This window comes from Osmerus eperlanus, chromosome 18 (genome assembly GCF_963692335.1).
Source record: "Osmerus eperlanus chromosome 18, fOsmEpe2.1, whole genome shotgun sequence".
NCBI classification, from domain to species: domain Eukaryota; kingdom Metazoa; phylum Chordata; class Actinopteri; order Osmeriformes; family Osmeridae; genus Osmerus; species Osmerus eperlanus.
The window spans coordinates 10,091,124-10,104,406 of record NC_085035.1 but is presented as its reverse complement, the minus strand read 5'-3'; the positions used below and the strand labels follow the sequence as shown (position 1 = coordinate 10,104,406).

Sequence of the window (13,283 nt, the reverse complement as noted above, 5' to 3'; positions counted from 1 at the left end):
TACAGTTCAAGGAATCTGTGTGTTTAACTCATCTTAATCACCGACTGCATCATGAGTACTGTGTACTAGTAACTCTTAATAATGCAAGCTAATTAATTTTCTAGACCCCATAGAGGCCATTCCACATTAAAGAAATTAATCACAAGGTATGGTGATGAAGAAAGTGTTTTGTCCATCTCTTCATTAACAGAGTGACTAAGTTCAGTTGAGTTCTAGATTTTTATAAGTATTATCAATCTGCAGATTGCGAGAGAAAACAAGACTTCTGACAATAAATGACAACACAACACCAGGCTTAGGTCTTGATGATGCCCTTCTCAGCTCTGAAGGTCGGATGACTATCTTTTATAGGGCACAAGAAAGTAAACAAAGATAGTGAACGTCAGGCAGTAATGGTGGTACAACAGTCACAGAGAAAGAGATTCACAGCTCCCAGCTAAGTCTGGGCGATATGGGTAAAAAATTATCACAATAGATATTTTATATTTCCATTCGATAACAATAGTTACGACGATAGACCACAGATCCGTAGTAGTAGGCTAGCAAAATAAGTCTTCCTTAACTTTTTCCCTACACTCGGCATAAAGTTTAGGCAGCGCGGTGTGAGAGAAATGTTTGCGGCCAGGGAGCACGTACCTGGGGTCAAGTAACTTAAAGGGGTCATTGATTGCAAAACCGAATTTACCTTGTCACAGTTGAATAATGACAGTGGGTAAAATGGACATACAGTGAACCTCAAAGCCCATTGACACCTCTTTCCTATGCAAATCTCACAATTAAAAATGTAGCTGTAAAACGGTAGGTTTTGAAAAAGCTCCATCTTTTTTGGCTCTGGTCTGTACCATTGTCACGCCCCAAAATTTGCTGCGCGCTGCTCTGTGTACTTCCACGGAATTACAAAGAAGAACGTTTTTCAAGGATATTGAAAATGGACTACGGTCGTAAATGCAGTGTTCCAGGCTGTACAGGGAATGCTGACACTTTTCAGCGTCTTCCCAAGGAACCAAACACTCGACGGGCATGGCTGATGTTTGTCTATGAGAAGATCCCTTTGCAGTTCCACCCTCAGTTAGACATTTGCTCGAACCATTTCACCGAGGACAGTTTTGAAAACCTGGGACAATGTAAAGCAGGATTTGCAATGAAGCTGTTTCTGAAAAGAGGTGCTGTTCCGACCTTATGTTCATCACAACAGCAAGCTGTAGTATGGTTTTGTTGCTAACAGTTATTAGCAATGCTTTACATTTCCTGCCTGTATCTAGCATAGGTAGAATGTGTGATGATTTAGTTTATTGGCAATGGGGCTAACATTATTTCATGTTCCTGACTATGTTTCATTCAAATAAATAACCTGTGTTGTCATGTAAATCTACAATTCACGATGCATGTTTGTCCGATCTTTGATAGCTAGAGCTAACTGAAGCTGAGTTGAATCACGATAGTTTGTTTGCTAAGCTGTAGTGCTAACGTTACCCACCTAAGTCAATCCCGTTTGCTTCGACAACAGAAGTGGAAACAACTAACGTTATCATTTCAAATGATATGTAGTCAATCTGTTGAAAACAGTGTTGTGTAGACACAATAGATTTATTCGATGTTTCATCGAGTGCTGTTGGCCGTGTTGCATCTTTGCTCCGCAGATTCACTCGTTGTAAACCAACCAATCAGCGCGTAGCTCATCTATAAAAGGGAGAAAACCTAATTTTTCACAGGGTGCATATGGGCGCATATTGGAAGTTGCTCCCTTGCCATGGCTATCGCTGCCACTGTTTTCGGCAACAAGACTAATTTTCCACGGTTAATATTAGCAACTACTAGAGGTGCTCAGTGTATTTTAGTGGGCGTATACCATTTGTCCGCAACTTCCTGCTGCACAACAGAAATTAAATTGACTGCTGTTCCTAATTATTCTCTATCGACATTATTGAAAATGAATTAATGTTACGGTATTGTTTCCAACAATTATCTCGAGAACCGGGCACTCTGCTAAGTTAATAGTTTGCAGGTGTCCTTTTTATACTCCAACACAGTGCAGATTGACATTGTTTGGATAAGCATTTTGACATTTTCCATAAAATAATAGTTTGCCGATGGATGTTTTTCAGCCATGTTCAGCTCGCACCATACGCTTGATTAGCGCGTGAACTAGGACGCTGTATCAGAGGTTGTATGATAACTTCAGTGAATTTTGTTTCGTTAATGAACTAATGCAATTAACAAAGGCATTTGAAATTAAACTAAGTGCTTAACGCACTGGACGCACTGGTAGTAAGGAAAATAGGGAAATTCTGTTACGTTATTTAGAAGCAAATTTGCTTTTACAACCGATATAGCCAGGTTAGTGATGACTGCTGGCATAACATTGAATCATCTGCTTTCAAAGGGGTTTCTTTATGGATAAAGTTCTGGCAAGCTAACAGAATGACAATATAAGCAGTGGCGTCCCCAGAAATATTTCATAGGGGTGGCCAGATGGGGCTACTGAAGATCTTGGGGTGGCACACCAACATCAAAATGGTTCGAGCAAATGAATAATTGAGTGTCAAACTTCACAGGGATCTTCTACTAGACAAACATCAGCCATGCCCGTCGAGTGTTTGGTTCCTTGGGAAGACTCTGAAAAGTGTCAGCATTCCCTGTATAGTCTGGAACACTGCATTTACGACCGTGGTTAATTTTCATTGTCCTTGAAAAAATCCAAACTTCTTTGTAATTCCCGTGGACGTACACAGAGCAGATCACAGCTAAACTAGTGTCTGAGATCTACATTTTGGGACGTGACAAAGGTACAGACAAAAAGGTGGAGGTTTTCGAAACCGTCCGTTTTACAGCTAAATTTTTTTTATTGTGAGATGTGCATAGGAAAGAGGTGTCAATGGACTTTGAGGTTCACTGTATGTCCATTTTACAACTGAACTGTCGTTATTCAACTTTGACAAGGTAAACTCGGTTTTGTAGTCAATGACCCCTTTAACATTCGGGGCTTAGCCCAAACCTAACAAGACCTTGAGTAGGCTTTATTTGACCTTAGCTAGGGACATCAACAAAGAAAACGAGTGTTGCAGGCCCCGGCTCAGGAGGCACGACTGGCAGATTACTGTAGACACAGGAGAGAAGAGACTGAGAAGATGTGTCTGTTCTCTCACAGCTTCTCCAAGCATGTGTCTTTATTTTCAAGCAATCAATTAATCTCAGTTTCAATAGTACATTTTCATCAATGGCAACAAAATATGATCTCACATTCCTGATTTTTTACTGACGTGATAACAGCTTCCAATGTTCAATAAACTTGTTTAACACCCTAATTTTCCAAGCGCGCCAAATGCGGTTAGAGCATGGGAAGAGCGGCGGGGGGGGGGCTTCTGAATCCGAGGTTCGACAATCCGACAGACCCTCCTCTCCAGCCCTGAATCTTTAGGTTAAAATTTGGGTTGTCATTTTTGGCAAAAAATGAGTCCAACATAATGTTTATATTACATAAAGCTCAAAAAAGACTTTTGTGCTCAAATTAATTCTCAAACATTTCGCTTGCGCGCAACTCACGCTCGCATTACCTATGGAAGTCCCTATCGAACCTCACTGTTGGAGCAATAACCGGTCTAATGGTATTATTTACTTTATTGTAAAAACATACCAGATGATTTGTAATAACTTTATTTTATTCTATTTCTTTCTGAATTGTTAGATTAAAAATTGGACTTTGGATAAATTGGCAAAGACAGAAAATATTTGTCTTAGCAAAACATCTGTCTGAACTGTCGTCAAAGGTACAAACAATCCTCAGCAATAAACCAAACAACCCCAAGATTATAATCCACATTGGCTCGTTTGATATCCTGCACAAAAAAACTGGCACTGAGATACTTCCTATCCCTGCTGTGTCTAAGCTGACTGACGCATCCCAAACAACCTCCCATGGAACAGAACAGAACATTCAAACAGCCTCCTGCAAGGACATGGGCCCTGCACAGATCTTCACCCCCTGACGAATTCCCTTGTGATGGAACAGCTCAGTGATATAGACTTTCCCAAAGAAAAGCTGCGCTAGGACAGCCACCATGCTATTTCATTAGACATACCGGTCATCATAAACAGCAAATGGCATGGTAAAATGCATGGTTACAAACCTGAAACTCGTGTTAGAAGTCTCAAAACTATCCATATTCTTCCTACAAATCTATCTCCCCCTGTTGTATCTGTTAATATCCCACAGATGAAACTGGCCCTTCTAAATGTTAGATCACTAAATAATAAAACATTTATAGTTAATGATCTGGTCAAAGAAAACAACTTAGACTGCATCTGTCTAACAGAAACCTGGCTAAATATGACACGGCAACAGCAACATTGATAGAAGCGTGTCCTCCCGATTACAGCTTTCACCAAGTTTCTAGGAAATCAAAAAGTGGAGGAGTCGCAGCTATTTTCTCATCTAAACTGTTGTTCAAAATCACTGAGCTAGGTGAATTTACATCAATTGAATATCTTGCTATAGAGCTCAAAACTGAATCAATACTTTTTGTTATTATATATCGACCACCCAAGCACCCGCCAATATTCATACAATAATTCTCTGAACTATTATCACTGTCACAAGATATGACAAAGTAGTTTTAAACAGAGACTTAAATATCAAAGTAAATATAAAAGCAGACCCAAGAACTATTGAGCTCTTAAATCTCCTTGACAGTTTCGATCTAACTCAACACATAAAGACCCAACACACCGGCACGGAAACACACCAGATCTAGTAATAACAACTGGACTAAACATCAATAATATTTCAATAACTGATTTTACCCCTCTCAGACCATCATTGTATACTTTTTAATGTGGAAATCATCCTAACAAAAACCACAAAATAATTCTTAGTCCAAAGAAGACATCTAGACGATAGAGCTATGATGACATTTTCTGAGCAATTTGCTCTATATGAGCCAACTAATCATGAATGCTCTTTGAATTAAATGGTAGAGAACCTCACTGATGCACTATTATCTGTGTTAGACTCTGTTGCACCACTGAAAACGTAGTCTACAAGCAGAACCTCCCCATGGCTGAGAAATAAAGATTTTAGTGAAACAAAAAGAAAATGCGGCGCAGCAGAGAGAAAATGGAGGAAAACAAAGATCACAATCTACTACAATATCTACAAAGATAAACTAACCACCTATAACAAAACCATCCTTCTAGCAAGGAAATAATATTTTTCCAACATTATTAGAGAAAATGCCAGAAATTCCAGAGTTCTCTTCTCCACCATTGACCAGCTGCTAAACACTGTCCCTGCCCCCCCCTCCATCCTCAGCAGTTAAATGTGAAGAGCTTGCTTTGTTATTTAAGAACAAAATAACTTCAATCAGAGCTAGGATCATTACTAGTTGAGGTGAAACTGACATCAGTAGATTCTGCAACATAACCATGAGCACATTTACATGTATCACACTAAGTGAACTTTCCAAAATTGTCAGCGAATGCAACTCCACAACCTCAGACATTGATCTTATACCCACAACATTCTTGAAGCGAGTGTTTGATGGTGTCTCAGGTCCGGTGCTAGAGATTATAAACACATCCCTTAGAACTGGCGTCTTCCCAGATGCCTTCAAAACAGCTGTTGTAAATCCCCTATTAAAGAAACCCAAATTGGATAAATGTATACTTGCAAATTACAGACCAATATCAAACCTTCCATTTATTAGTGAAGTACTGGAAAAGATAGTATTAGTCCAATTTAATTATTTTCTTGAAGAAAACAACATCCTGGACGTCTTGCAGTCAGGTTTCAGGAAATATCACAATACTGTAACTGCTCTCACCACAATAATCCTTATCCTGTTAGATCTCAGTGCAGCATTTGATACCATTGATCACGACATCAAAAGCTTATTGGGTTCACGGATAGTGTATTGAACTGGATGAAATCATATATCAGAGGAACAAAGTTTTATGTTAGTTTAGGAGACCATAGGTCTAATAAACATGACAACTGCTACAGGGTTGCTCAAGGAAGCTGCTTAGGTCCATTACTTTTTTCTCACAACTAGGGCTACAACTAACGATTATTTTAATAATCGATTAATCTGTTGATTCTTTTTTTGATTAATTGATGAATCGGATAAAAAAACTAAAAAGCATTAATTTCCAACTTTTTATGCAAAAACAGAACTGACAGTGCAAATTCACAGTGCATAAAATCTTCAGAATGTGCACAAACAGGTACACAATTTTGAAAAAGTTATTAATATTAGCGTGGATTTAATGCTATTTTCAGGGATGAGCAATTGATTTGAGTTTTGTTTAAAACTGTATTGTAAATTGAAAGGTTGTGGAAGTAGGCCAGACTTTATTAGAATAATCTGGTGTATATGTAAGATTTGTTTACACAATTTTGAAAAAGTTATTAATATTAGCGTGGATTTAATGCTATTTTAAGGGATGAGCAATTGATTTGAGTTTTGTTTAAAACTTTATTGTAAATTGAAAGGTTGTGGAAGTAGGCCAGACCCAATTTGAATAATCCGGTGTATATTTAAGATTTTTTGACACAATTTTGAAAAAAGTTAAGATTTGCGAGGATTAAGCTATTTTCAAAGATTTGTGATTTTCAATAATTTTATTTGAATCTTCACTGAAAAAATTAAGGCTGTGGAAGTATACCAGACATTAAGATACTGTGGTGTCTGTTTGAGGTTTTATAGTCATAAAAATATTATAAGTCTATTTTTCGAAATGGTATGGGTAGTTTTCACCCGGTCCCTAACGCGACGCTGCATAGTAGCGTCTTTCGAATGTGAGACGAATGTCGAATATGAAACTAACTTCACCTCGGTCAATTAACACACTTTTTCGATGTATTTAGCGTGAAATGCTCCCACACCTTGGATGACTTAGGTCGTACTGATTTCCATGTGTTTCAGAACAACGTTACTCAACAACGTCTCTTCCATGGTCTTTCCTCTACCTCCGCTCTGCTCCGCGCTCAACTAAACTTTTTTTTTTTATACTCAAACATCTCCGTGACTTATTGAGTGGCGAAATAGTCGTACGACACAACAAATCGATAATGAAATTCGTTGCCAACGTTTTTAATAATCAATTTTAATCGATTCGTTGTTGCAGCCCTAAACACAACTATACATATCCACTGAACACAACGATGCAACAGCCATAAATTGCATTACCAACTGCTTGGTAAAGCAGTTGGTAATGACAAAGACAAAACTGAAGTCCTACTATGTGGGCCCAAATCCAAAAGAGAGATGCTAACTAAGAATCTAGGAGGTTTAACCCCCTGGCTTAAACCAGAGGTGACAAGTCTCGGTGTAATCCATTAATAAAGTGACCAAAACAGATTTCTTTCACCTGAGGAATATAGCGAAGGTACGACCATTCATCAACCAAAATGATGCAGAGATGTTAATTCATGCTTTTATACCCAGCCGGCTGGACTACTGTAACGCACTTTTCGCTGGTCTTCCCAAGAAAACCACTGAAAGACTACAGCTCATTCAAAATTCTGCAGCTAGATTATTAACCAAAACTAAAAGGAGAGAACACATTAGTCCTGTCCTAGCTACTTTACACTGGCTCCCTGTTACCTTCAGAATGGACTTTACGGTCCTTTTCCTCACATACAAAGCTCTAAACGGACAAGGACCTAACTACATTGCTAACTGTCTTATTAACTACACACCAGCTAGAACACTGCAATCATCAAATGCAGGCCTATTAGAGGTCACCAGAAGCAGTCATAAGAAGATTGGTGATATACTTTATTTTTATATACTTAATTTTTTATTTCGCCATGTATACAGATACTAGGAATTGGATTTGGTATTCTCCTTGCAGGCTATAGCATCACAAATAGAACAACAAGACAAAACAGAACAACAATACAAGGACAGATGGTACCAGTATGAGCAAAAAAATGCTTGTGGAAACGCATAAGAATAGGGAGGTATTCAAATTCTTCAGTGATAAACTGAAGAAAATGGTAGATGAGTGCACAATGGACCAATGTCGGTTGAAAGTAAAAAAATGTAGACAGCAATACATAAAAGAGCATGATGTTCTACGGAAAAGTGGTAGCTCGGCGGGGACATTTTTCTATTTCGATGGTTTAATGACCAAGATATAATACTGGGTACAAGACCAATGAGAAACCCCCAAAACTTGGTTGTGCAACACCAAATCATAACAATCAAAGATAGTAGGGGCCTATCGCAATATGCTGCTGTTGCTCCATTGTTGTCCATGACAATGTGATTGACAGGAAGTGATTTTCCATCACAGATTTTCTGTCCAATAGATAAACGACCTGTACGACCGTGTGCCATCGTTTTTTACAAACGTTGGTTCACTTAACACAAGGCCGTGTGAACACTAACCGGACCTAATGAAAAATGCAACAAAGTAGCAACTCATCCACTGATTCGGACCAAGCAAACAGACTATAGGTGTGCAAGCACAATTCATCTGCTGAGATCGCTTAATGTCTACACTCAGTCCACACAAATGTTTTGCCTTTAGGCCTACATGCATTGTGATTTTATTAATGTTTTATTGTCATAAGTAGGCTACAGCCTTAGATATTGCAGGTGACTGTTACTGTCATCAAATGAGAGTTGTTTATTAACCCAGTGGAGACTTACAGCAATAGACAGGGCCAGGGATTTTTCAGCCGATATTTATGAGGATGGATCATTACCTTTTTGCGAAAACGTTTTGTTTTGTTGGGGGAGGGGGGGGGGGGCGAAAATGTTCTTACGTATCAAAGGGGGGCCCAGCATAGAAAGTCTGGGAACCACTGCATTAACCTATTTAGTCTTTTTGCTTTGTTATGGAAAATGGTATTGAGTACCGTGAAAATTCACTGGTTTTGGTACCGACTACTGACATTTTGGTACCATGATAACACAACTCTGGACCACTACTTTCACCTTTTAAATTGAATGCCTGCCTGGAAATATCTCTAGGCTTTGGAATGTTTTAATTGATCATACACTTTTGCATAAGAAATTGTAGGTTAATTATAGCGTTTTTGTGAACTGTTGGTTTGCCTTGTGTATTCACGTGTCGACTAATTTACCCTAATATTTGGTCTTGATTGTGTGCACTGATGATGATGATGTTCTTTTTGCTTCTTTCTCATTCTCCCTCGTTGGCCCTCCCTGTCCACCTCCTTTTCTGTCTACAAACATTTACAATGATTTCTTTTTTTCTACACCTACTTTCTCTCCTACAATTATTGTCCCTTTTCTTTTCCCTCTCTTTCCCTTCCATCATCTGTCCCAGCAGCAGTGATGCGGGGCCAAAGGCAACATTATCAGACTGGGACTCCGACATGGGGAGCACAGAGAGGCTGAAGGACAGTACTGACATGTTGCACAATGGCAACCGTGGGGACCAGGAGGCAGCACGCCGACTTGCCAGACGGCTTTATCACCTGGAGGGCTTCCGCCGCTCTGATGTAGCCAAGCACTTGGGCAAGAAGTGAGTTATTCTCATTAACATGCGTAGCCCCTCTGTGGCCACATTAGTTTATGTGCACACTGGTTTCACACACTGATGACGTGTATGTAAAGTACGTTGTGCAACCCAAGTTTTTAGGCCTAGCTGTTTACATTCTAGTGCATTGAAGAGTTGATTTATATATATGCAAAAACCTTTTACATTTTACTGATCTTTCTTATCGAAGGTACTATAAATTGGCTTGGTGATTGCCATGTTTGTTGGCATTGTCTGTTGGCCCATTTAGTGTTTGTACCTTTTCTTATTATTGGTGGCGAAGCTAAGAAGCACCTATTGTTTTTGTTAGTTTTATTAGGATTCCTCCGTCAGGAGGAAACCTATTGTTATTGGTGGCAAAGCTGCGGAGCCACTCAAGTATTTCTACCTTTTCTTACTATGATTATTGGTGGCCAAGCAGCGAAGCTGCGGAGCCACTTAAGTGTTTCTACCTCTTATTATTATTAGGGGCCAAGCAGCGAAGGCACCAGCTGCGAGGCACCTATTGTTTTTGTTAGTTTTATTATTATTATTATACTTAGGACTAGGAGTCTAAGGCAGCCCATAGAACCGATTGGTGCAAAGTTTTGAAATTTGGCACACAGATTGGGAACCGTCTCCTGATTATTGTCACCAAGTTTCATGTTGACCACTAAAGCACTATAGTGCCACCAAGGGGTCAAAGTTGGAGGGGCGTTTACGCCTATAACTTTTGAACCGTAAGACAATTTTCTTAAGTGAGGTATTGGATTCCTTAGATGCAGACAATTCGACTGGACACTATGACGTCATTGTCGTACTGAAGGTTTTTCTGTCATTTGTATTTTATGAAAAGCCAACTTTTTCGAACTCTTCCTAGGGCGTTGCTCCGATTTTCATGAAAATCGTAACAGATCATCTTCAGACCATGCTGTCGAAAAATCTTTAGCATTTTATCGATAAGTCAAACCGTTCAGGAATAATACGCAAACGATTTTGACAAATAGCACGCCAAAGCGGACGTGAGGCCTTGACTCTGCGACGGTTTACCATATGGAGACGAAACTTTGGAAATGTCATCACGAGCATGTCATCTAATCATCTTCCTACCACAATCACCTTGATTGTCAAAATATGACTGAATTACAGATGTTTATACTTGGGTCAAATCTGACAACGCTCGCCACGGGAGAAACGGCTTACTTTTTTTTATAAAGTAACCGAACACAGCATTTTGCAGCAGTGAGAGTAGCTCACTAGGATAAGACAGGCTCCTTCGAAACGAAAGGTCGTAGGATCGAATCCAGCCACAGCCATCAAGCATGTTGTGATACTGGATTATCTGTTTAGCAATGCCAGGTAAGCCACAGTAGCTGTCTAGCAGTATAATCATAATGGTAACGATAACGTTTCATTGTCAGGGGATTTATACTCAAGAAGAGTTGGATTTATTGTGCTTTGTAGATATAACGCTGCTACATCTAGCCAGTGCATTTTGTCTCAAAATGACATATTTACCAAACGCATCGGCTTATCGTTTCAAAACTCGGTAAATGTCTTTTTCGTAAGGCCGTGAAGGTAATCAAAAGTTTCGGGGTAGCGCCTCCGCGTTGCCGAAAAGTATATTGCGATTTTTAAAGAGCGAATAATTTTTATTAAAAGTTTTGCTGTGCTCCTTTAGTTACTGAATTTCCATATCGAATGCTGCTTGGCCCCTTCATTGCTGCTTGCAGCTATATTTATTGGGTGTGCTCACGCCTTTGGAGAGCACAACCATTGTTCTCTCACATATATATTATTATTATTTATTTTTGCCCCCCTAAGCATCAGTCAATATTTGGGCTACATAGACAACGTCGCAGTCAAAAGGTTCGTCAAAGTAGCGATTGAGTTGCTTGTATTTTTATTTACGTTCCGTTGCATGGTTTAAGTAGAAATTACGTTTTTGTGTCGAAAGGTGAAGCTAACGGTGGCTAACTTGCTAGCCACAGTCACTGACGTTGCTAACGTCACGAAAACGTGTGACTACCTCTAGCAGAACATTATTTTAGCAGCTCATTAACTTCTGGGAGATAGCTAGGCTAACTATGGCTTTACTGCAAGGCAGCTGCAGAAACGCCGCAAGCAAAGAGGCCAGGGTGATAACTATTTACTCATTTTACTTTGTGATATGAAACACAATTGTGAAGTGTAGTGTACAATATAAGCTGATATTATTAAGGAAGTACATGTACTTTCGGAAACAGTAGGCTACTATTTCACTGAAGCATTAGCATCATGACATTAGCCTCTGTTGCCCGGGCAACACATACTACAGCGGTCTATGATGCATCTGTTTTCAATAAACATTCCTCACTAATACATTTTCGTTGTAGGATTTATTATGACAATAGATTACAAGTAAACTATTTGTTGGTGAAATTATCATTACCTGTGGTTTCAAACCAGTGTAGCTCACTGCAACGCTGTACTGTAGCCTACGCGAGACACACTAGTATAGTAGCTAACAAAAACATCTCCACACAGCTGTTTAGGAAGTCAAACGGCGACAGAACATGTTCGGCACTCCCCTTAGCTCTACTTGAATCAAATGTCTTTCAATAGGTGAAACTATCTGACTACTAACCTGAACTTCATTGCCACAGCCTAAACTTTGTTGAACATCTGTTCATGAAAATAATTAATTTCAGCCTAAACCGTACAACGGAACGTTAAATCCAATTCAACCAACGCAATCGCTACCAAGACAACACAGCAGTAGTCTAGTACTGTACAGTAGTAGTACAATTTACCCGGGCAGCTTCACACAGGGCTATATCGCATTTTGCGTTGTTACTGACAATGATCGCTACCAGTGAGCTTTTTATGAATGAGCGATTTTCCACTAAATAAATGTCAAGCTTATTTACGTTTTGGGGGGCATATTTTCAGTTAGCAGATGGTACTGTTTGAATCGCGATTCCATCTTCTACTGCCGGTAACGTCGTAGAATAATCTTCAAAGGGGGTTCTTTATTAATGAATGAATGCAATGAGTAGGCTAAATGCCTGAAAATATCACGAGAAGGGAAAAACTTAAAAGGACGTTTAAGTCATAGAGATGAGGTAAATTTTTACATCGGTCTGCCAAATGTATTCATTTTGATTCAACGATAAGGCTGCCTCTTGCAGGGGAAATGAGAAGACATCTAGGGAGGGAGTCAGGTGGCTGAGCGGTTAGGGAACCGGGCTAGTAATCTGAAGGTTGCCAGTTTGATTCCCGTCCGTGCCAAATGACGTTGTGTCCTTGGGCAAGGCACTTCACCCTACTTGCCTCGGGGGAATGTCCCTGTACTTACTGTAAGTCGCTCTGGATAAGAGCGTCTGCTAAATGTAAATGTAAATGTATTTCATTCTACACTTCACTCGTATTTTCAGTTGTAAATAAGCAGCAAAAAAAAAAAAATGCTTTTAAATCTATGTAATCTTTATAAATAATAAGTATGCATTTTTATATAAAATATACAGAAATATCAGTTGTAAAAATGTCATTCAAAAACGGACCCCTGTGCAACCGACGCAAGCAAGCAAGCACACCCTACAATTTCCCCAGAAATTGTACCCTCTGTAGTTGTTATTATTCTTCCGCCATGGGTGTCTATGGCAGGCCCTAGAAGCGCTTGGTCGAAAGTTGTGAAATTTGGCGCACTGTAGCGCCACCAACGTCAATTTCCGGTTATATAGATTTTCCGCTATTTCCGGTTTTATAAAAAAAAACTTTGAAAGCCTACTCCTCCTACAATTTTTGTCAAATCT

General features: G+C 39.4%; 1 protein-coding gene across 6 annotated transcripts in view; it reads left to right on the top strand.

Annotated features, from left to right (window-relative positions):
* psd3l (pleckstrin and Sec7 domain containing 3, like) overlaps positions 1 to 13,283 on the top strand; it is a 189,765-nt gene that overhangs the window by 64,987 nt on the left and 111,495 nt on the right. For 5 of the 6 annotated variants that reach the window (XM_062484651.1, XM_062484655.1, XM_062484656.1 and 2 more), the window contains one exon: positions 9,301 to 9,495. In XM_062484651.1, coding sequence (XP_062340635.1) covers positions 9,301 to 9,495 — 195 coding nt within the window. The remainder of the gene's footprint in view (positions 1 to 9,300; positions 9,496 to 13,283) is intronic. The other variant, XM_062484652.1, reaches the window with a different exon arrangement.